General features: G+C 43.7%; 1 protein-coding gene across 3 annotated transcripts in view; it reads right to left on the minus strand.

Moving 5' to 3' along the window:
* Window positions 1-24,195, minus strand: part of MYH15 (myosin heavy chain 15) — a 67,502-nt gene that overhangs the window by 37,772 nt on the left and 5,535 nt on the right. For all 3 annotated transcript variants that reach the window (XR_006175216.2, XM_024103403.3, XM_042853575.2), the window contains exons 4-18: window positions 23,919-24,062; window positions 22,512-22,668; window positions 19,547-19,574; window positions 17,337-17,430; window positions 15,779-15,799; window positions 15,072-15,164; window positions 11,204-11,267; window positions 11,002-11,100; window positions 9,235-9,338; window positions 7,785-7,923; window positions 7,525-7,643; window positions 5,458-5,607; window positions 3,383-3,553; window positions 2,123-2,302; window positions 635-767 (exon numbers count right to left, since the gene is read on the minus strand). Coding sequence is in view for 2 of the 3 variants with exons in the window: in XM_024103403.3 (XP_023959171.1) it covers window positions 635-767; window positions 2,123-2,302; window positions 3,383-3,553; window positions 5,458-5,607; window positions 7,525-7,643; window positions 7,785-7,923; window positions 9,235-9,338; window positions 11,002-11,100; window positions 11,204-11,267; window positions 15,072-15,164; window positions 15,779-15,799; window positions 17,337-17,430; window positions 19,547-19,574; window positions 22,512-22,668; window positions 23,919-24,062 (1,696 nt within the window). In the remaining variant the exon portion in view is untranslated. The remainder of the gene's footprint in view (window positions 1-634; window positions 768-2,122; window positions 2,303-3,382; window positions 3,554-5,457; window positions 5,608-7,524; window positions 7,644-7,784; window positions 7,924-9,234; window positions 9,339-11,001; window positions 11,101-11,203; window positions 11,268-15,071; window positions 15,165-15,778; window positions 15,800-17,336; window positions 17,431-19,546; window positions 19,575-22,511; window positions 22,669-23,918; window positions 24,063-24,195) is intronic.

A 24,195-nucleotide genomic window follows, 5' to 3' on the forward strand; every position in this document is an offset into this window, starting at 1 on the left:
ACTAGACAGGTGTCATTCAGTTTGTCCATCACTAATCCAATAACATTTTGATCATATGAACTTTTCTTATCACAGCAAGTGCATTCTCCTAAATTTTAAGTGTCACTTTAGTTTAGACACTGTTTATGCTCAAATAAATTCCTTAGTCTCTAAGGTGCCACAAGTACTCCTGTTTTTTTTTGGAAGCTTTGTAATTCAGCTAGAGAGAGGGCCACAATTTGGAGACATGACCTGTTTTTGTTAATAAACAATCATTTATACATTTTTGTGTGCATCACTTGCACACACAAGTGAGACTGCATAGTTCAGTACCCATTGGCATACTCACACTTAGTGCCAATATACATACAGCCTATGCATGCAGAGATTCCAGCATTTGTGCACACAAAATAGTGTGCCAGATTGCTCAAAGGAATATACATACAAATGGCAGGCACACAGACAAACTGTGATAAGGCTCCTTTTAAAATATTGTGGCACACTAGTATAGATGCCATGCCCATTTAATTAATGAGAAAATGCCTGATTTAATGTCAGTCGGTGGATGCCTCTAGTATTCTTTTGTTTTTTAAATTCCTTTCCAAGCATGTGCCCTGGAAGTGAAGGAAAATCCTTGTAAGATTATTCTACTTACCACAGTCAGCACTGACATAATTTTCAAACAGGCTTCCCAGCAGTTTGTTGGCAGATTTTTGAAAAATGCCCACCACAGTTTCATTAAGTGGGTCTTTGTTTTTCTCAAGCCAGCCAATGATGTTATAGGGCACCTAAGAAAGAACCATGTGGTCCAAAATGTAAGAAAAATAAACCATGTCAAACACTTTCCCCAGTAGTCTATGTCTCACACTTTCTTCCTCAGAAGCAGCTACAGTTTTTTACAGCTTGGTTTGAAATTAATGGCACAAGCTTTATCCTGTAAAACACTTCATAGGGAATCACTCTCATGAGCCATACCTGCTGTTTAGTCTCTAATTCTCTGCTTCCCGATTCCTGGCTCCCACTCCCAACAATTCCCCATCTGAATCCTCTATATCCCTTCCCAATCTTGCAATTCCCTCATCTTTCCAGTGTCTCAATGTGTTCTGTGGCCCTGCAGGCCACTAGAAAGAACCCCATATGCCCCGGGTGGGCATATCTTGAACCATATCTTGAGAACTGTTAATAGAACAGACAAGTTACGGTTCTATATTACAACAATAGGCCCTCGACTATTCCAGAGCTCTCTATTGGATTTTCTGATGTAAACCTCTTAACTGAAGTCTCTTAAAAAGATACAATTCCTGGCTCTGCCTTAAGCAACCCAAGCCACCCATGCTTCAGTTTCCCCACCTGTGAAATCGGAATAATGATATTGACTTCCTTTGTAAAGTGCTATATAAAAAGAGGATATTAAATATATTTGATAATAATATAAAAGTAGGTTAAAGTTCAATGGTACTCTGAATAGTGAGTCTAAAAGTGGCCTCATAGGGTGTCAACATTTTCTCAATGACTCCATATCAGATTTGCTCCATTTGAGTAAAAGATGTTTTTTCTTTTGCCAGTTCTGAACACTCAACTCAGAATGAGAAACTAGGTTCATTCTGATTCACATATTATCTTTCCCTCTCATCTGCGACAGATTCTGCAGTTAGACCTTAGTTAATAATCCGGTTGATTATGCAAGGGGGAGAACAGTGTTGGCTCTGCAACACTAAACAGGAGTGAAAAGCAGTAAAACCTTGGTTTGGTTGCCAACATAGCCACATATGACTGAATTCGTACAGGGAATCAATAGGTCAAGTAAGATGGTAGCATTTTTATATGGTCACTTTTCTGAAGGTGGGTAACTTAGGGTGATTTCACAGACAAGACTAGAAACACCTTGGCAAATCTTCACTAAACCACCACGCATCCTCCTTAACTTGGCCTGTTATATCCACGTTTTGATGCACCTGGATCCCTATATTTCAATGTGCTGTAATATCTAGGGCACAGGGGTTGATGTTATCCTTATTTCTGACTGGCCCTGTTTTTTTTTTTTTAATTTTAACTATAAGGGGTTTTTTTTGGTGGCTATGGGATGAATCCATTTGGAGGAATTCTAGTACAATGTCGATCTCTGATGATACTAGAAACTTACCGCACCAGCATAATGAAGAAGTTCAAAGTGGGCTTCAAATTTCTTTTTCTTGTCAATCCGAGGTTTCTGAAGGTTGGGTGACTTGCCAAGATGGTTGTCATAAAGTTTGGCTTTGAATGTCATATCTGTAGCCTTTGGGAACATGCACTCCTCTTCCAGGATAGACAGGATGCCCAATGGCTATTGATCCAAAGAGATGTTAATAAGAAAATCTTTAGGATTCAGTTTTTATGATTAAGCAGATTTTAGTAGCTGTGTCACAGCTAGGCTTGACTGGATGAATTCCATTTCACAGGATTCCTTGTCATACTGACTGGGTGACTCATGTTTATTCTGTTAAATCAGCAAGCAGACTTTTGACAGTTCACTATGAAACTTCTGCCTTGGGAGGTTTTACACTGACTTCTGATAGCATTTCATACGGATTTTCAGATTTCACTTTATTAACTTCCAAGGCATTTGACTGATATTTTAGAGTTGGTCATTCTGGACCTGATCCAACCCCCATTGAAGCCAATGGAAAGACTATTGATGCCAGTGGAGGGATGATACCATCTTCACCGGGAGCAATCAGGCTCCCAATGTGCTCCATATTTTTTTCCAAGCAAGGATAGCTATTTTGTCAGGGCTGGAGACATTTTGTTTGGCAGTGACTAGGATCATAAAAACCACACCATGACAAGAGTGCTCAGCCATATTGGCACTTGACTATCAGCCTCCCACACTGCCTGCTCTGAGTAATGACACAACAGTACTCAAACCTTCATTTTTCCTGTCAGGTCTGAAGAGGTTACGTGGCAGAAGGAGAAATGCTGCTAGGGCTCATGAACTGACCAGGCCCAGCTGATATCCATGAAAGGAGGAAGAGGAGAGGCACGGCCAGAGTTGGGGAAAGAATGGACTGAAATTAAGAAGAGACTATGCAACCCTGCTTTGGCCCACAGAGCAGAGAGGGCTTTGTATATTAATATTTATTGTATTTTTCCTATTGTAATAACGCCTAATGATCACAATCAGGATCTCATTGTGTGAGGTGCTCTACACACAGATGAAACACAGCCCCTGCCTTGAACAGCTTACAATTTAGTTTGAGGCAGCCAAAAGTGGGACAAACTAAAGGGGGGGAGTGAGGGAAAAGGGAGATGAGGGCAAAAGAAGATAAGACCACATAGCTACATTGGAAATAAAAGAAGTCTCCAAGGTGAGCATTATGCATGAAAACAGGTCTGAACATACATGCCTTTGTGCTTCTGTACGTACCTTTTCAATTAGGTCAATGCAGGCCTGCAAGTCCAAGCCAAAATCAATGAATACCCATTCAATGCCTTCCTTTTTGTATTCTTCTTGCTCCAAGACAAACATGTGGTGATTGAAAAACTGTTGCAGTTTTTCGTTTGTGTAATTGATGCAAAGTTGCTCAAAGCTGTTATACTATGGTGCAGAAGTGGAAAAGAGAAACAGTCACACAAAATTAAATATGAACGGAGTTCAGTGGAAGGGGTCAGGCATGGAAGAAATAGTCTAAATCTAGAACTATGTATCAGGTAACTGACAGAGAGGCTACCGGGGAGTTTGTCAGGCTAACTGCTTCCTAATGTGCAGTACATAGATACATGAGAATTTCCAGATTTGATCAGAACACTGGTCCATCAAGTTCAGTAAAACCCAGTGCTTCCTAGGAAAGCAAAATCAACACATCAGCCAATTTGTGAAGCACTGTGCATGGGAAGTAACATTCCTTCTTGGCCCCTGTGGTAATCAATTTACTTTGAGGTGATTTGATCACTAGAGACATTTAGTAGGGTAAAGAACAAATGTGACTAAGAGAGAATCATGAACTAGAATCTGCAAAGGTGTTGATATCAGTGGGCACTGGTGGCACTCAACATCTTGCAATATCGGTCATGCAGTTCATGCTTGAATTGGGGAGGTTTGGGACATTCGATAAAGATGGTCAGCTCCAAAAGTTAGGTAGGACTTCTGTCTCATCTGCTCTTGACTCATGCATTTGAAGTTGCCTGGAATAAGGTGTGCTTTAGGGTATTTCTGAGTGTGAATGGGTAGAGGACCATTACCTGGTCTGCAGTGAACAAGGAATTAAGTCCAGTTTAGCTCCCCCCCCCATATAGGTGTCCCCAGAAGACAAAGCAGGAAAGGATACCAATGGGAAGGCTGGGCTCCACACCAGCATTCTTAGGACCAGGACCGGCTCTAGTTTTTTTGCTGCCTCAAGCAAAAAACAAACAAACAAACAAAAAACCCTCCAAGAGTGAGGTGCCGCCCCTGGAATGCCGCCATGCCGCCTCTAGAGTTGTGCCGCCCCAAGCGCGTGCTTGGTTTGCTGGTGCCTAGAGCCAGCCCTGCTTAGGACTAGGCTGAACTCCATGCTAGGGAATCTTTCAGTATATTTTCTAGTTATGTTGGCATATATTGAATTTCCTTCTTGTAAACACTGCCCTCTAGCCTTCAAGAATACACTTTGAGGAAGAAGCCTGTAACAGGGTGCTGGCCAAAAAGGTTCTGGCCAGGCCCCTGTTAGCCCGGCTCCAATTAAGGGGTATTAATTGGTGCTGGCTGGGTGTGGTGCACAAAAGGGCTTAAGGAAAAACACCTGTGGGCCTTGTTAACCAGGAGGCTATATAAAGCTGGCAGGAAGGAAGCAGGGGGAGGGGTGGGAACAGGAAAGGGAGGAGCCTGTGACTGTAGTTTCCAGCTGGCTGAAGAAGCTAGCGGGCTCCCAGGGAGCTGGCTGGAATGGACTGTATATAAACGGTGGTGGGAATTGGCTCAAGGAATAAAAGGGCATTGGTGCTTGCATAACAAGCGGTCTCCGACTGATTTTTGGGATGAGCAGCGAAGTGCTCCGTTACAAGGATTGCTCCTTAGCAATCAAGATACTTTACTCACACACTTCAGTTTACAAAGACATTATAATGATATGAACAATATCACAGAACATAATAAGTTTCCTCTCTAAGATGAAGACTCCTTGGAATAAAATACCCTAAAGCACACTTTATTCCAGTCAACTTCAAATGCATGAGTCAAGAGCAGATGAGACAGAAGTCCTACCTAACTTTTGGAGCTGACCATCTTTATCGAATGTCCCAAACCTCCCCAGTTCTAGCATGAATTGCGTGCCCGATATTGCAAGGTGTTGAGTGCCACCAGTGCCCACTGATATCAACACCTTTGCAGATTCTAGTTCATGATTCTCTTTTTGGTCACATTTGTTCTTTACCCTACTGTCCATTTAGAAGAAAGATGAAACTCAAGAACTATTGCTAAATAGCATTTGGTGGCCTTCAGCTGAGTCCTTACCAACCAATACTCACATCAAAGATTTCAAAGCCAGCAATGTCCAAGACCCCAATGAAGAACTGTCTTGGCAGCCTAGTGTCCAAGGTCTTGTTAATACGGATCACCAGCCACTTGAACATTCGATCATACACTGCCTTGGATAAGGCCCCAACAGCATACACAACCTAAAGGACAGGTTTCAAACACAGTTATCAGGTAATCAGGATGACTGTATGCCTTTACAGTACACAATACTTCTCAAGGCATTTTAGCTATTAAACCTCTGCTTGTAGTTTGAAGACAGTTTGCAGTAATCCTGACTCCGAGTGACAAATGCCTAACGAAATTAGGAAAGCTTTCCCCATAAGCTGTGCTGCACCTTATTTCTGTAGCACTAGCAATAATGTATTTTATTAAATCTATTTATCTGGGGCCAAATCCCAGCCTTACCCCACTCCTTGCTGAAGAGCTGGGCAACACATTGCAACTTGGGATAACATGGCAACCTTGGAGTGCAGCTAGAATCTGGAGCGGGAAGCAGACCGCCACTGATGGCTGTGCACCCTTCTACTGACTCATGAGGGCTCTGTATCCCAGGCCCACGGTGGTGACATCAAAGAGGCCCGCTATCTCCCTGAATGTGGTGGGAATAGAAGATGTCCTCCACAGATGCAGAGGATCTGAATGGGTCTGAATAGCCCCAAGTTTACCATTGGCTAACTGCTCCTTATGTTTTGGAAAGTGCCATGGTCCTCAAACTTGTATCTCTGATGGCTAACTGTCTGTGATGGAAGGGACACTCAAAATATTAAAACAACCCAACACAACTAAACACACTAAATAGCACCAGGTAATGCTTCTTCATTATCCTCTCAAAAAGCCAACTGTGCCAAGAGGAGAGGATGCACATAATATCTGATGGTGCTCTGATTACGAATCGTACACCAGTACCTTGTCTTCAGAGACCCGTTTTCATTGTACCCTAAACTCTTCAGCACCATCCATGCTGTTACTACTCCAACTTTTCAGAGAAACAGCAGCACTAACGTAATACCTTCTTTACTAGGTAAAGTAAGAGATACTAATGCTTGAGGTTGCTTTGATCCAGACTGGGGCCTTTGGGTTCTAAAATTATGTAAGTGACCAATGAATAAATAATAACAATCCACAACTCAGTTCTTCTAGGTGACTAATTCAGGTCCAGAGTTGTGTCAACTGCACACGTCAGTGTATCTAAGTGGTTTCCTTGAGTGGGTGCTGCTAATCCATAATGAAAACAATGCTACTGGAAAATCTCCTCCTTCCATTATTCCCCTGTAGCACTGCCCTTGGGATCATTACCCTATATCACTTTTTAAAAATTATTAATGGCCAGAACCTACTCTGTGGCCCAGATACCAACAACAGTGCAGTCAAAGGCAGAGTAGCACATGGCAGCAGCACAAAGCAGACTGCTGGACTGAGCCCCTTACTTGGGAAAGAAATCCATGCTCAAGCTCAGTGGTTTGAACATTGGCCTGCTAAACCCAGGGTTGTGAGTTCAATCCTTGAGGGGGCCATTTAGGGATCTGGGGCAAAAATCTGTCTGGGGCTTGGTCTTGCTTTGAGCAGGGGGTTGGACTAGATGACCTTCTGAGGTCCCTTCCAACCCTGATAATCTATGAAAAACGAGAGTCCACTGTATGCCAGGACAAATGGTGAAGAAAGGACAAAGTGGGAAAGCTTTTTAGAGTTGCCCAAAGTTTTGACAGAACTGGGCCCAATTCAGTTTTAAATCTACCCATGGCCAACACAATTATTACAAAAACCAAACATGGGCTTTAGTCCATGATTGAAATGACATTTCCACAAATCAATAAGCTGTCCACACCCAGGAAAAAAATTGTTTTCCAGGGGAAAAAAAAAACCCTTTGTGATAAGATATAATTTTGGATTATAAAGAGATAAATTAGAAGACAGTCCAGTGCTTGTATAATGCAGAGACATTACATTAATATTTTTAGCTATCTTTTCTTTGTGTAAAGTTCTAGAGCAAAAAGCTGTCAGCTTGTAGAACAGATGTCCAGTCTGTTGGATCAAATGCCTGGAAAGCTTCTTCTCACCTGTTCGACACTTTGACCTTTGGTGACGTACTCATTTCCAACTTTCACTCTGGGGTGCAACAAACCCTTAACCAAATCAGAGGAGTTAAGTCCCATCAGGTAAGCAGCTTTATCAGTATCTAGTCCAAAGAAACAGGATTTCAAATTAATTTTAATTGATACTTGAAAACATGCCTGCACAGGAACAGGAATTAGGTCTATCAATTTTTAAACAGAGAAACTGGACAATGGCTTCTGAATTATTTCTAGGTTTGCCTTACTTTCAGTGCCATCAGTCTCTGCTTGCTCCTCCCTGGGTCTTTGTTTAAATTTCATGTTTCCAAAGTGCATGATCGAACCAGTAAGCTTGTAGGCACCATATTTTTCATCGGGAATAAATCCCAAGATGTCCATGGCTTGCTATAAAAAGGAAACACGAGAGAATATTTTGTTACTTGCCTCTTCGATAATACCAGCATCTTACAGTTCCATAAGGCATCTCTGAATGGCTGGCATTACAAACTGTTCTGCAGATCCTCTCTGAAACAGGAGCTATTATAACAGTCTTGATACCACTCATTGCAGGAGACATTACTTAGTCACACTGGAAATCCACATTCTTCTCAGTGTCTCCACTCCATGGACCTTTTATATGAAAGTGAAGAGGATTTTGTGCCCAGGAACAATACTTGCAGATGTTCAAGACCAAATTGTAAGGATTATCAAATCTCATGCTTCATGGTGTGTCAAGGCTGCTTCCCCACTCTGAACTTTAGGGTACAAATGTGGGGGCCTGCATGAAAACTTCTAAGCTTAACTACCAGCTTAGATCTGGTCCACTGCCACCAACCCAAAGCTAATTCCCTTCCCTGGGTAGCCTTGAGAGATCTTCACCAATTCCCTGGTGAATACAGATCCAAACCCCTTGAATCTTAAAACAAGGAGAAATTAACCATCCCCCTCCTTTCTCCCACCAACTCCTGGTGGATCAAGATCCAACCCCCTTGGATCTAAAAACAAGGAAAAATCAATCAGGTTCTTAAAAAGAAGGCTTTTAATTAAAGAAAAAGGTAAAAATCCTCTCTGTAAAATCAGGATGGAAAAATAACTTTACAGGGTAATCAAACTTAAAGAGCTCAGAGGACCCCCCTCTAGCCTTAGGTTCAAAGTACAGCAAACAGAGATAAACTCTCTAGCAAAAGGTACATTTACAAGTTGAGAAAACAAAGGTAAACTAACACGCCTTGCCTGGCTGTTTACTTACAAGTTTGAAATATGAGAGACTTGTTCAGAAAGATGTGGAGAGCCTGGATTGATGTCTGGTCCCTCTTAGTCCCAAGAGCGAACAACTTCCCAAACAAAGAGCACAAACAAAAGCTTCCCCCCCCCCACCAAGATTTGAAAGTATCTTGTCCCCTTATTGGTCCTTTGGGTCAGGTGTCAGCCAGGTTACCTGAGCTTCTTAACCCTCTACAGGGAAAAGGATTTTGGAGTCTCTGGCCAGGAGGGATTTTATAGTACTGTACACAGGAGAGCTGTTACCCTTCCCTTTATAGTTATGACATGGTGTGAAACAATTAACACCTAGTCTCCACTCCTGCTTCCATTTACATCAATGGTAAAAATACCAATGATTCCAATGAGAGTAGGACTGGGCCACTGACAGTTTCTTCCCTCAACACACACACTCATTTAATGTATCAAGCAAATGCCAAATTAATGAGATCTTACATCTGTTGCCATCAGCTCTTCTCCGTCATCCAAATTGTCCACAGTCACTGCCCCTTGTGAACAAAAGTGGAAGTCATAGGGATTGGTAGACACCAGCAACATATCTGCAAAAGAACCATCATAGTGAAGCAGCGCCTCTCCAAATGGCCTGAAACTGATTCAAGATGAAAAAGAATCCATTGTTTGACATTTCTCTCTCTGTGTACAACTTCACACGCACTTAGAGCATGTGTCTCCTGAAGAGACAGTTGTAAAAAGGGGAAACTAAGGCTTGAAAACATTCAGAAGTTACACCCTGTTGGCATCTTCTACACACAGGTAATCAGCTGGTTCCCTCTCGTAATCCCAGTTCCACCAGGAAAAAACATTGTTTTCATTATCCATGATTGGCTACTAACACAGCTAGGCTATGCTAAAATACCTTATTTTGGTTACCCCATCCTTTCACCCACTCCCCTGTGCTTGTTTCATTCACCTTTTATTATTGCCTTTTAGACTGTAAATTCTTTGGGGCAGGGACTGTCACGTTTGAACAGTGTTTGGTCCCAATCTTACTGAGGCAGTAAGTCAGTGGCAGAGCCAGGAATCAAACCCAAGAATCTACCCTCTCAGTTCTCATTTCAACCACTGTACCCTTCTCCCTCTCTCAGACTAGTGACCAAGAATTGGAGAGAGAGCAAGAATAAAAAAGTATCTGTAAATACACATCTATTACCCAGGAAGGCTGTTTTTGAGTACGTGAAGGTCATTGGTCATGCATGTGGATGCATGTTTCTGGGCACATGTCCACTGTACATCTTTAGAGATAATAGGACCCATACACATACAGAAGAGCAAATATCTCAGCATGATCCAAGACAGGGGCGTTAGACAATAAATAAGGTAGAGGACCAAGTATGGGTGTTCTGTGCTCTGCCATGTTTCCTAGCTACACTCAGAGAATAATGTATTTTAAGAATCCTTGGGCCGTGTTGTCCTTCGCTAGCCTGGTGTTTTAGGGGAATTCTCACTATTCCGAAGCGAGTAGAAAAAATATTTCACACTGTTGTCAATTAGCGACAGTGCAACCAAGCTTCTGCTCCACTACTTCCTTCTCTTCCATAATGAAAAACAAAAATTAAAGATACATATTATAGAAAGTACTTTGCTCTGTAAATGTTTGTGGAATTTGCATCCTCTGAAACAAAATGTGAACACTATACATTTGGGCTGGAGTCTTGCCTAATGGCACAAGCAGGGAATTGGGTTATCTTCCTGCCTTTACTACAGATGTCCTGAGTGATCTTGGGCAAGTCCTTTAATCTTTTTGTGCCTCAATTTCCCCACATTTAAATGGGGATGCCCCCGAAACCTGACTACCTCAGATGCTGTTTTGAGGCTTATTGTTTCTAAGATGCTTTGTGAGCCTTGGCTACATAAATGTTAAGTATTATTGTTTATTATATATAGTAGAAAACAAAATATTTTAAAAATCCAACCTGGAATTCCATTCTCCTATTCTAACATGTAACACTTGTTAACATTAGTGGGCATTCTGTATCTGCATGTCAAAATGAAAATTGCCCTTCCTGTTGCTGCTGTCAAAAAAAAACTCATTTTAAAAGATCCACAGATTAATGACATTTCATTTTGATAGACTCCATTTTTTTGACAAGTGGAAGCATAAGGATCTTCTTGAACATAACAGTATTTTTTTGCCTTTGGCCATTTACCCAATCAGGTAAGGCCTGGGTTTTTGCACTCACCCACCCAATATTTTAGGCTTACCTTGTAGCTCTGCTTTCTTTCCTGACAGGATTTGGTAGAAGATATGATAGGATCTTTCACCTGGCTGCTGGAAAATCACTCGGGATTTCTCCAGCAAATCTGGGTAGATAATAAAAAGTTCAGTAAGAGAAAGCTTCTTCTCTGAAGTGTCAGACACGAATTTGTGATTCTATAGCAAGGAGAATGAATGATTGTTGCTTACAAATTTCAATATCAGCAGATGACAGCTTGCCTGTGGTTCCAAAATGGATTCTGATAAATTTACCCTAATTTTGCAAAAGAAGATTCTAATTACTGCAAATAAACTGTAAAGAGGTACAACAAATATCAAAATACAATCCCTGCATGATAGTCAGACTGTTTAGGATCTATTAGCTTTCTAATGTGGGGAGAGGGTATTTTCCAAGAAGATATGCTGAATATACCAAATGTAGTGCTTAACTGAGTTATATATTGTGCTTAAAAGTTTTCAAAGCCTAGACAAACACACACACTGATGCGCACGTTTGTTTAGGCTTTGAAAAATGTTAAGCACAATATATAAGTATGTTAATCAGAACACGTAGTAGATTTTTTTATATATTACATGCACACACACTCAAAACACTTATGACATTGTTGGCATCACTGAAATTTGGTGGGATAATATACGATTGGAATGTTGGTGTGGATGGGTACAGCTTGCTCAGGAAGGATAGACAGGGGAAAAAGGAAGAAGGTGTTGCCTTATATATTAAAAATGTACACACTTGGACTGAGGTGGAGATGGAAATAGAAGATGGAAGTGTTGAGAGTCTCTGGGTTAGGCTAAAAGGGGTAAAAAACAAGGGTGATGTCATGCTAGGAGTCTACTACAGGCCACCTAACCAGGTGGAAGGGGTGGATGAGGCTTTTTTTAAACAACTAACAAAATCATCCAAAGCCCAAGATTTGGTGGTGATGGAGGACTTCCACTATCCAGATATATGTTGGGAAAATAACACAGCGGGGCACAGACTATCCAATAAGTTCTTGGACTGCATTGCAGACAACTTATTTCAGAAGGTTGAAAAAGCTACTGGGGGCAAGCTGTTCTAGACTTGATTTTAACAAATAGGGAGGAACTCGTTGAGAATTTGAAAGTAGAAGGCAGCTTGGGTGAAAGTGATCATGAAATTATAGAGTTTGCAATTCTAAGGAAGAGTAGAAGGGAGTACAGCAAAATAGAGACAATGGATTTCAGGAAGGCAGATTTTGGTAAGCTCAGAGAGCTGATAGGTAAGGTCCCATAGGAATCAAGACTGAGGGGAAAAACAACTGAGGAGAGTTGGCAGTTTTTCAAAGGGACACTATTAAGGGCCCAAAAGCAAGCTATTCTGCTGGGTAGGAAAGATAGAAAATGTGGCAAAAGACCACCTTGGCTTAACCATGAGATCTTGCATGATCTAAAAAATAAAAAGGAGTCATATAAAAAATGGAAACTAGGACAGATTACAAAGGATGAATATAGGCAAACAACACAGGAATGCAGGGGCAAGATTAGAAAGGCAAAGGCACAAAATGAGCTCAAACTAGCTACAGGAATAAAGGGAAACAAGAAGACTTTTTATCAATACATTAGAAGCAAGAGGAAGACCAAGGACAGGGTAGGCCCACTGCTCAGTGAGGAGGGAGAAACATTAACAGGAAACTTGGAAATGGCAGAGATGCTTAATGACTTCTTTGTTTCGGTCTTCACCGAGAAGTCTGAAGGAATGCCTAACATAGTGAATGCTAATGGGAAGGGAGTAGGTTTAGAAGATAAAGTAAAAAAAAAAAAAGTTAAAAATCACTTAGAAAAGTTAGATGCCTGCAAGTCACCAGGGCCTGATTAAATGCATCCTAGAATACTCAAGGAGCTAATAGAGGAGGTATCTGAGCCTGTAGTTATTATCTTTGGAAAATCATGGGAGACGGGAGAAATTCCAGAAGACTGGAAAAGGGCAAATATAGTGCCCATCTATAAAAAGGGAAATAAAAACAACCCAGGAAACTACAGACCAGTTAGTTTAACTTCTGTGCCAGGGAAGATAATGGAGCAAGTAATTAAGGAAATCATCTGCAATCACATGGAAGGTGGTAAGGTGATAAGGAATAGCCAGCATGGATTTGTGAAGAACAAATCATGTCAAACCAATCTGATAGCTTTCTTTGATAGGATAACGAGCCTTTTGGATAAGGGTGAAGCTGTGAATGTGGTATACCTAGACTTTAGTAAGGCATTTGATACGGTCTCGCATGATATTCTTATCGATAAACTAGGCAAATACAATTTAGATGGGGCTACTATAAGGTGGGTGCATAACTGGCTGGATAACCGTACTCAGAGAGTTGTTATTAATGGTTCCCAATCCTGCTGGAAAGGTATAACGAGTGGGGTTCTGCAGGGGTCTGTTTTGGGACCGGCTTTGTTCAATATCTTCATCAACGACTTAGATATTGGCATAGAAAGTACGCTTATTAAGTTTGCAGATGATACCAAACTGGGAGGGATTGCAACTGCTTTGGAAGACAGGGTCATAATTCAAAATGATCTGGACCAATTGGAGAAATGGTCTGAGGTAAACAGGATGAAGTTTAACTAAGACAAATGCAAAGTGCTCCACTTAGGAAGGAAAAATCAGTTTCACACATACAGAATGGGAAGAGACTGTCTAGGAAGGAGTATGGCAGAAAGGGATCTAGGGGTTATAGTGGACCACAAGCTAAATATGAGTAACCAGTATGATGCTGTTGCAAAAAAAGCAAACATGATTCTGGGATGCATTAACAGGTGTGTTGTGAGCAAGACACGAGAAGTTATTCTTCCGCTCTACTCTGCGCTGGTTAGGCCTCAACTGGAGTATTGTGTCCAGTTCTGGGCACCACATTTCAAGAAAGATGTGGAGAAATTGGAGAGGGTCCAGAGAAGAGCAACAAGAATGATTAAAGGTCTTGAGAACATGACCTATGAAGGAAGGCTGAAAGAATTGGTTTTGTTTAGTTTGGAAAAGAGAAGACTGAGAGGGGACATGATAGCAGTTTTCAGGTATCTAAAAGGGTGTCATAAGGAAGAGGGAGAAAACTTGTTCATCTTAGCCTCTAAGGATAGAACAAGAAGCAATGGGCTTCAGCAAGGGAGGTTTAGGTTGGACATTAGGAAAAAGTTCCTAACTGTCAGGGTGGTTAAACACTGGAATAAATTGCCTAGGGAGGTTGTGGAATCTCCATCTCTGGAGATAATTAAGAGTAGGTTAGATAAATGTCTGTCAGGGATAGTCTAGACAGTATTTGGTCCTGCCATGAGGGGAGGGGACTGGACTCGATGACCTCTCGAGGTCCCTTCCAGTCCTAGAGTCTATGAAAAAGAATCTATGAAAAAACATACCTGTGAGAAGGTAAGTATTATCATACACATTTGACAGACTAAGATACAAACATGTCCACCTAGCAAGGCTATGTTGCGTTCAACTGCCTGGTGCATCTTCACATTTTCCTAGGTTTGTGTGGCTATCTAACTCAGGTGGAGCAGTGAGGCCATAAATGGTAGTAGCTCTCTCCTGACCAGAGTTCTTTTTCCATTGCCCTGTTGGATTGTTACTTCTGGTCTTGACCTTACATCATGCTGCCCAACCTGTTCTACCCACTAGGTTATCAAAACAGGGCTGTTGTTTTCATGGTCCCTTGCTCTTGGAATTTGCCCAGACAATAGGGCTCCATATCTCATTAAATTTTACCCAAATTATTTATACTTCAGATGATGCATGCCCTGTTTAATCATTTGCAGTCTCCGTGTTGAAAAGAGCTACTATGTGCATACCCCTCTCTCTTTTTAAGTTATGCTCTTTGGTGTGGCATTTTTTTAAATATCGTCAACAGTATTTTTTCTTGATTTGATCATTGTTAGTTATATTTCAGCCATGAAGCAATCCAAGCACCTAAGTGGAGGAAATGAGAGGCATTTTATAAATAGGATGAATACATTATTATTATTACTACATCATGCATGATTATTATATATGTTATTAATAAGGACAGGTTAACAAGACATTTGAACTACAGACTGGACTTACAAAACGTGAGGAGTTGTCATTTCTCAGGGTTTTGGCATTCCCAAAGGCTTCTAAGGCAGGATTTGCTTGGATGATTTGATCTTCCAAGGTTCCCTAAAAATCAAAGGGTTGAAACATGGTTAATAACCATCAGCATAGAAACACATTATACAAATCTAACTCAACATGTGTACTTTAGTTATATTAAGTGACTTGGCTCACACCTGTAGCTAGTACAGCCTGGACAGAGCACAGGAGCAGAATTCTCAGCCCTTAATATTCTAAAATCCTTGAACCCTAACAGCTGTCTTGTAGATTTCATGCCGAATGGCAACTGAGAACAAGTAAACCAACCCTGTTTTTGAAGTGCTATAGCACAGGTGTATACGCAAGCGTGTACATGTATGGGAGGCACTATAGAATAAAGTGAGAAGCATTGACTAAATAACACATACGTTAGTATTGGTTGAAGGCACTCGAAATTCCTAATGGGTGAGATTTTCAATCACAACTAGAGGATTTAGAACTCCACATAACTCCCATTAATTTAAATTAGCTTATGACTATGTGCTGAAGTGAACTTAATTTGAATAGTCTAGGCTCAGTTGGAATATGGGACAATATAGAATGGAATTATATTAAACAGAGGCTCATGATCTGCCCTTGACAAACTAAGTACCATTTTCAGATTGAAAATATAAGACAAAATAATGAAGTCATCTACTTACCCCAGTCTTGGTGGCTGGTTGCTACCAAAGGAGCAATAATAACAACAACAACAAACAAGAAAGAAAAAGGGGGACATTATGATTACTACCATGAAGGAGTTTATGAAAGACAGAAAGATTAGCAAGGATTAAAGTTCCAGTCAGCACAAACCAGGCAAGCTCTAGGAATATACAGTGTGTGAAGCTCACACATTTTGTGGGGGATGGGACCAGAGGTGAAACTAAGCCGGTCCGGTATGGCGTACCGGCAAGAGCCAGTACGCCGTGCCGGACCGGACTGGCTTCCCCAGGCTGGTGATTTAAAGGGCCCGGGGCTCCCTGCAGCGGCTGGAGCCCTGGGCCCTTTAAATCTCCTCCAGAGCCCTGCTGCTGGAGCCCCGGGTTAGCGGCGGCAGGGCTCCGGCGGTGATTTAAAGGGCCTAGGGCTCCGGCCGCTGCGGGGACCCCCAGGCCCTTTAAATCACCCCTGGAGCCCTGCTGCTGCTACCAGGGGGCTCCAGCAGCGGGGCTCGGGTGGTGCTTTAAAGGGCTCGGGGCTCCCCGCAGCAGCCTGAGCCCTGGGCCCTTTAAATCACCGCCTGGCCCCATTGCTGGAGCCCTGGAGTAGTGGCGGTAGGGTGCCCAGTGATTTAAAGGGCCCAGGGCTCCCCGCAGCGGCCGGATCCCCGGGGCCTTTAAAGCACCTGTCGGAGCCCCGCTGCCGGAGCCCTGGGGTAGTGACGGCAGGGCTCCCGTGGTGATTTAAAGGGCCCGGAGCTTCGCTGCAGTAGCGGCGGCCAGAACCCCGGGCCCTTTAAATTGCCACTGAGCCCTGGGACTCCCAGCCACCTCTGCAGCTGGTAGCTCTGGGGGTGATTTAAAGGCCCCAGGGATCCCAGCCACAGCCGGAGTACAGGCAGAGTGTAACTTACCAAACTGGAATTTAGGAGAGCTGGTTGGAATTTTTTTGTCAACATTCTTTTTTGACAACCCCTCCTCCCCACTTCAAACAAACAATAAAATGTTTTTCAACAAAACAATAGTTTTGGTAAGAAATTTTCCAAGTTTTTGACAACCAAAACCATTTTTAGGTTTGTTTTTTTTAAACAAATACCCAAAACATTCAGCAAAAAAATTAATTGAAAGCAGAAAGTTCATTTTTATCTAAGTTTTGCATGGAAAAGAAAAGATAGTTTTTGATCAGCTCTAGAATGCAGTCAGGACAGCAAGGCTAATGGTTTCTGGAAAAAAGTGCCATGCAGTCTTTAATAATCACAAGTGGTAGAAGCCTTGGCTTTGCTGTCCCATCTGGAAGGCAGCAGCTTCAGTAGAAGCTAAGCCCCTAACACCATGTTGGGGAAGACTAGTGCGGACTCAGAAGGAGAAACGCCACTTTTTGAGTCATTAACACCTTTTCCCCAAGCACCCAGTCTTTTCCTTTTGGATCTCCTGTCCAAGTGGTGATCATGTCCACTGCTGCTTAGCATGTGAGATCTGATGGTATGATCACAGACTCATAGGTAGGTTTCACACAATAGGAAAATCTTGGCTGTCATTAAATAGCCCCTTGCATACTCACACTTTTTTTACCAGGTTCCCCGAGTGCTGCAACTGTGGCAAAATACTGAATGACACGCTTTGTATTCACAGTCTTGCCGGCACCAGATTCTCCACTAAAAGCAGAGGGATAATAATGACACTCCTAAAATCAGCCATAATCAGTCCTTTCACCCTCCAGTCCTGCCAACTCTTCATTCCTGACGGGCTCTTCTCAGCTGCTTATCGTGCTCTTACTGCTGATGCGTGGACTTTTGAGTGGCAATTCATACCACTGACAGAACGAACAGGGATGAACGTTGGCAATAGCAATAACTAATTATTCACCGGACTGGGCTCAGAAATGTAATAATAATTTGCACTGTGTAGTGACTTCCATCTAAGTACAGTGAGTCGCATTACAAACGTCAAGTCTCAGCACTTGAGATAGGTGAATGTTACAGACAGTAGGGTCAGGGCCGGCGCAACCCATTAGGCGACCTAGGCGGTCGCCTAGGGCACTGCAATTTGGGGGGCGGTGACCGCAGCGGTATTTTGGCAGTGGGACCTTCCGCCGCCTCTGTGGGGTGGCAGCATTTCGGCGCTCCTGAGTAGGGTCCAGAAAGGCAAAGTTACTTGCCCAACATTACACAACAAGTAGCTGAGCTGTGACTAGTATTCAAGCACCTGGCTCTACAAACTGTGCTCTAGCCCTAGACCATGCTCCCTGCTTTGATTGTCCTGGTTTGCTCCCTCCCTACACTTGACTGCCTCGTCAAAATGCCTAGTTTAAATACATTTTGTGCTGGTGAAAGGTGCCATATTAACCACTTCGGGAAAAGAGGTCTTCTATCTACCCATGGGACAGATAGAGCAAGGGCAGCAACAGCACACCTTTCTTCTGTGCTGCCTTCCCAGTGTGCCTTCTGCCTGGACTGAAAGGACCACATCTAGTTGGTTAGAGAAGAGGTCACAGTCAGCTAAGTCCTCAGCAACTCATTTCACACTGGCTACAGCACAGCCATCTGATGGCAACAACTTCCAATCACGAACTCAGACTCAGACTTTAAGATCAGAAGGGACCATCATGATCATCTAGCCCAGTGGTCTCCAACCTTTTTACACCCAAGATCACTTTTTGAATTTAAGGGCAACCCAGGATCTACCCCGCCCCCTCCTTGAGGCCCCACCCCACTCACTCCACCCCCCCGCATCACTCGCTCTCCCCCACCCTCACTCACTCTCACTGGGCTGGGGCAGTGGTTTGGGAGGAGGTGCAGGCTCTGGGCTGGGACTGAGGGGTTCGCAGTGTGGGAGGGGACTCTGGGCTGAGCCTGGGGCAGGGGGTTGGGGTGCAGGAGGGGGTGAGGGGTGCATGCTCTGGAAGGGAGTTTGGGTGCAGGAGGGGGCTCTGGGCTGGGGCAGAGTGTTGGGGTGTAGAGGGTGTGCTGGCTCTGGGAGCGGGGTCAGGGCTGCAGCTTGTGGTGCAGGAAGATGTTCGGGGTGCAGGAGGGAGTTTGGGGTGCTGGCTCTGGGAGGGGGCTCAGGACTGGGGTGCAGCTCCTGACGGGCAGCACTTACCTCCAACAGCTCCCAGTCAGCAACACAGCATGGCTGCTGCTAAGGCAGGCTCCCTGCCTACCCCGGCCCCATGCTGCTCCTGGAAGGGGCCAATGTGCCCCTGTGACCCTTGGGGGGGGGCGGCATGAGGTTCTGCTCCCATTGGCCACAGCTCCCCATTCCCGGCCAATGGGAGCTGCGGGGGTGGTGCTTGCAGAGAGAGGTAGCATGCAGAGGGAGACCCCTGCCCCCCGGGCTGCGCTAGCTGCTTCTGGGAGTGGTGTGGGGCCGGGGCAAGCACGCTATGTCGCCGGAGATCGCGATCGACTGATCTAGTCTGATCTCCTGCACATTGCAGGCCACAAAACCTCCCCCACCACCCTCTCCTGTAATAGACCCTAACCTCTGGGCTGAGTTACTGAAGTCCTCAAATCATGGTTTAAAGACTTCAAGTTACAGAGAGTTCACCATTTAAAGGTCAAGTTAAAAACAGTCACTCTACAAATGCAAGACTGTGTACTCCATTCTTAGCACTGAAACTGGATGTCCAGGATGTCATTCACCTGGAAATTGCTCGGCATCCAAGGGTTAACTGAGTTTCCGTCCCACCCATTCACAGACATTGCATTTCAGAAGGACTCTTTTTTTTTTTCAGTAATAGATTCCCAAACCAGATGAAAAATATACACCTACGTGATCAGCATAGACTGGTTCTCTCGATCTAAGGAAAAAGAAAAGGAGAAGAAAGGCAGGTTATTAAAAGTGTGAGACCGTAATAGGAAACAAATGGAAGGATCCAATCTTTAGAGGCCACTGTAAAGTATAGCACTACATTAAATGCTCCAGTGCTTTGTCCAATCCAGTTTTAAAAGTCAAGTGATGTTCATTCCGCCACTTCTCCTGAGAAACTATGCCATCATGTAAAAGCAAAATGTTCCTCCTAAGCATGGCTTTGCTCACTTCCAACTGGTTCTTCTGCTCGTGCCTCACTGGACCAGCCTAAACAACTCCTCTCCCCCTAGATGTTTACACAGAGATGGTTCTTTTATATGTATAATTACTGTAAGTACACTCAAGTTTCGTTGTAGGCTTAAAATAAAAAAAAGAACTTGGCCCAAATTCATCTTCGTTTTAATTCCACTGACCTCAGTGAGTTACACCCAGGATTTATTTGGCCCATTCTGACCATAATTGTGCCATTAGCTGATAAACCAGCTTCTCTTCAGAGCCATGTTTATGTCAACATCTCTCTGTTCTCCACCCTCTCCCATTCTCTTCCAATTGTTAGTCCCTTTTCGAGAGCAGGATGAGACTCCTATAGTTTCTAAAAAAAAAAAAGTGTTAAAAATCACACGCTCCAGTAATTGCTTTTTTGCATTTCCACCTGTAATAAGATTTCCTTAGAGTAGCTGGCATGTGTGCACCATCACTGCCCTCTAATGGAAGGAATCAGACTTGATCAAATATTTATTGCATTGTTTCTAGTGGATATAAAGCCTACTACTACCAACTGCTAATGAGATTTTCCACTAATTCAAGAGGCAGTGCATGTGGCCTAGATGCAGAAGATCCCGCATATCTTCCTCCATGATTAGGTGTTCAGATTTCACAGCAATTAGTGTAGAATAGGTGCATAGATGATGCATGTATAGTTTAGACCAGTGTCTCTCAAACTTATTTGATCACTTCCCCCTTCTTTGTGTCTGTAGTAGGTTACGCCCTCCCACCCTCCCCCGCCAGAAAAGTACATACACTGATAAAAAAAACCCCCACCATGCAACTCTCACTAATATTAAAACAGTAAGGCATTGATTCAATCCGAGCCAATGAGTCATTGTGATAAGAGCAAAAGCAAAACTGTGATTATGGTTGATGCTTACAATTAAATGTGCACGCCACACTTAATTGTAAGCACCTGTGTAGTAACAGCCATTGATTTGTGGCTCTCCCTCATTTTTAGCTCTAGTTTGGTTTCCCCTCAATTTGTTAAAATCCTCTGCAACTAACTACTCTTTGAAAGTGAACCAGCATTTCCTCAACTACAGAAATAGTATGGACTTCAGGAAGTAATGCAAAGACAGACAGCTCCGAGCTTTGAGCCAAGGATTTCAGACAGGATGTATCAGAAGAAAAAAATCAGATATTTATTTTCACATAACATATTATGAAGGTGGGTTGCCAACTTTCTAATCGCACAAACCCGAACACCCTTGTCCCACTCCCAGCCCCTTCCCCAAGGCCTTGCCCCTGCTCACTTCATCCCCGCCTCCCTCCGCTGGTCACTCTCCCCCACCCTCACTCACTTTCTGTGGGCTGGGGCAGGGGGTTGGGTTGCAGGAGGGGGTGAGGGCTCCAGCTGGGGGTGTGGGCTCTGGGGTGGGGCCAGAAATGAGGGGTTCAGGGTGCAGGAGGGGGCTCCGGGCTGGGGCAGGGGGTTGGGTTGCGGGAGGGGGTGAGGGCTCCAGCTGGGGGTGCGGGCTCTGGGGTGGGGCCAGAAATGAGGGGTTCAGGGTGCAGGAGGGGGCTCCGGGCTGGGGCAGGGGGTTGGGTTGCGGGAGGGGGTGAGGGCTCCAGCTGGGGGTGTGGGCTCTGGGGTGGGGCCAGAAATGAGGGGTTCAGGGTGCAGGAGGGGGCTCCGGGCTGGGGCAGGAGGTTGGAGTGCAGGAGGGGGTTCGGGGTGCAGGCTCCAGCTGGGCAGCACTTACCTTAGGCAGCTTCCGGAAGCAGCTGGCATGTCCGGCTCCTAGGCAGAGGGGCCAGGGGGCTCTGCGTGCTGCCCACACCTGCAGGCACCGCGCCCGCAGCTCCCATTGGCCATGGTTGTGGCAGTGTGCGGAGCCCCCGTGGCCTGCCCTGTGCCTAAGAGCCAGATGGAAGCCATGTGGAACCTGCCTTAGCCCACTGCACCACCAACTGGACTTTTAGCAGCACAGTCAGCGGTGCTGACTGGTGCCACCAGGGTCCCTTTTAGACTCAGCGTTCTGGTCGAAAACCAGATGCCTGGCAACCCTATATGAAGATGCTCATGAATCTAGAGTTAACTTCCATTTTAACTCCTATTTTTCCTCCTCCTCTACCCCTCATTGAAGTAACTGATTTCTTTGCACATTGGGATGCTTAAACTAGAGTGTAGGACACTTTTTTACTGAGAATTTGGAAGTTGCAAGATGAAAGAGGTTTATTTCCTACTTAATTGAAAGTTACGTGCCTTGCATTTTTCTTCAGGGCCTCATGTTTTGTTTTTTTTTTTTTTTTTGGTCCTCACATTTTTAGCATCTCAGTAGTAGATTTTCAAAGCTCCAATGGTCACACAGAGATAGCTCTTCACACACTCAGCACTGGACAATCTTTAGGAATGTTCATCATTAGGGATTGGAACCACAGAGAGTATAGGAGGAGATCAAACTAGTTTAAGCTAGTTTTCTATCCCTTGATTGGATAAGCTTATTCTTCTAATTAGAAGACTTGAACAAGTCACTGGGGCTTTGTATCTCTCTGTTCTCAAGTCTAAACCCCTTTGTAGAGTACCTGTATACTCAGTACTGGTAGGTTTCACTGTTAAAATTCTATCCAGTAAAAAAAAAAAAAAATAGGGAGCATCAGTCACATAGGCAAAATAACGTAAATTCAAGTTTGAAAAGCAAATGATGCTACTTACTGCGCAGCATGTCATTGTACGCGTTATCTGCAATGGAGAAGATGTGAGGGGGAGACTCTGACCGCCTCTTGCCTTTGTATGCATTAACTACTTCCGGGTTGTAGACTGGAAGCCATTTGTAGGGGTTTATAGTCACGCAGAATAAACCTGAATAGGTCTAAAAAGGAACCCAAGATGGGGAGTAAATGGCCTTTATATAGAATGAGATTTAAGACAAATCTATCAAATTAATATTAGTCATCCATTAGCTCTTACATAGTGCCTTTTGGCCCAGATTTTTAAAGGTATTTAGGCACAGCTCCACTCAGCATTAAAAGGCCTAGGTGACTTAGATGACTAAGTCCCATTTCCAAAAATGACTTAGGCACTTAGGGTATACGTACACTGCAATTAAAAACCAATGGCTGACTTGGGCTCGGTCTGTGGGGCTCAGGCTGGAGTATAGATGTCTGGGCTCAGGCTGGAGCCCGGGCTGTACGACCCTGTGAGTTAGGAGGGTCCCAGACTTCAGGCTGCAACCTGAGCTGGAATGTCTACACTACAATTAAACAGCCCAAGCCCAAGCCCAAGCCAGCCAGCAAGGGTCAGCCACAGGCGTCTAATTGCAATGTAGACATACCCATAGAAGCCTAAGTCTCACTCAAAGTCGCTGTCCTTTATCCATTGATATTAAAGGACTTTACAAAAGGAAGATAATAAGCATGATCCCTGATTAACATATGAGAAGCTAAAGAGCAGAGGTGAATTCTGCTTTGAAATATACACATGCAGCTTCCAATGATTTCAGTCAGAATTGGGGAAAATGTGGCCCTATTAAGTTAGTTGCTGTTGAAGCTTGTCCTGGCAGTGAATAGAAATGGCATTGATCTTTCTTTTTGGGGAGCTACAGTACCCAGGAAGGGTTTAGAGCCAAACAAGATAGACAGATAGTGAGGCTGCAGACAGGAAAATAGAAAGCCAACTTCCCTCCCCCTCACCTGTCCCCCCCGCCCCCCGCCAAAAAACAAAACAAAACCAAAACAGTGACACACATTTTAAGCTTGAGCCATTGATGCCTAAGAAACTAGGAATGTCTATGGAGGGCTCTTGATTAGTACTGAGAGCGGTATAAAATGAACCAGTTCTCCAGTGTTTGGATGAGCAGAAAAATATCCTGTTGTCCATTCTGCTGCCCCACCTCTTGAGGCAAAAAACACTGCCTTTATTTGCTTTTGCCTTTAGCTTAGTGTTCAGACACAAAATTGACACACACACACCCCCCAACACATTTCCTTTCTGAAAATGTGTGAATTAACCCCAATTTTAGGGTCAATCAATGTTGGAAGTAGAATACACAGTAAAATAGTTAGCATCGTGACACTTGTGGAATACATTTCAAAACACATACGTTGAACCAATGCCCCTTACATAAATCATCCAGTGGCTATAGCGCCTGTTCAAATTGTGCAGCACAGATGCCTCATTAAGGTGAGTCAACATAGCCATGTCCTCAATCATGTCAAACTTCGGGGGGTTCATCGGCTGAACATCATCTTCTTTTACAGTGACGGTCTGCAGAGACAGATAAGTATAACATTGCTGGCAACTACCGTCACCTTGTCTTTCCACACTACTTACAGTGTGACATTGAAAAAGCAACAAGTGAGTCGATGACACACCTTTAAAGAGACGCTCATGTGTATTG

The sequence above is a fragment of the Chrysemys picta genome, chromosome 1 (genome assembly GCF_011386835.1).
Source record: "Chrysemys picta bellii isolate R12L10 chromosome 1, ASM1138683v2, whole genome shotgun sequence".
Classification (NCBI taxonomy): domain Eukaryota; kingdom Metazoa; phylum Chordata; order Testudines; family Emydidae; genus Chrysemys; species Chrysemys picta.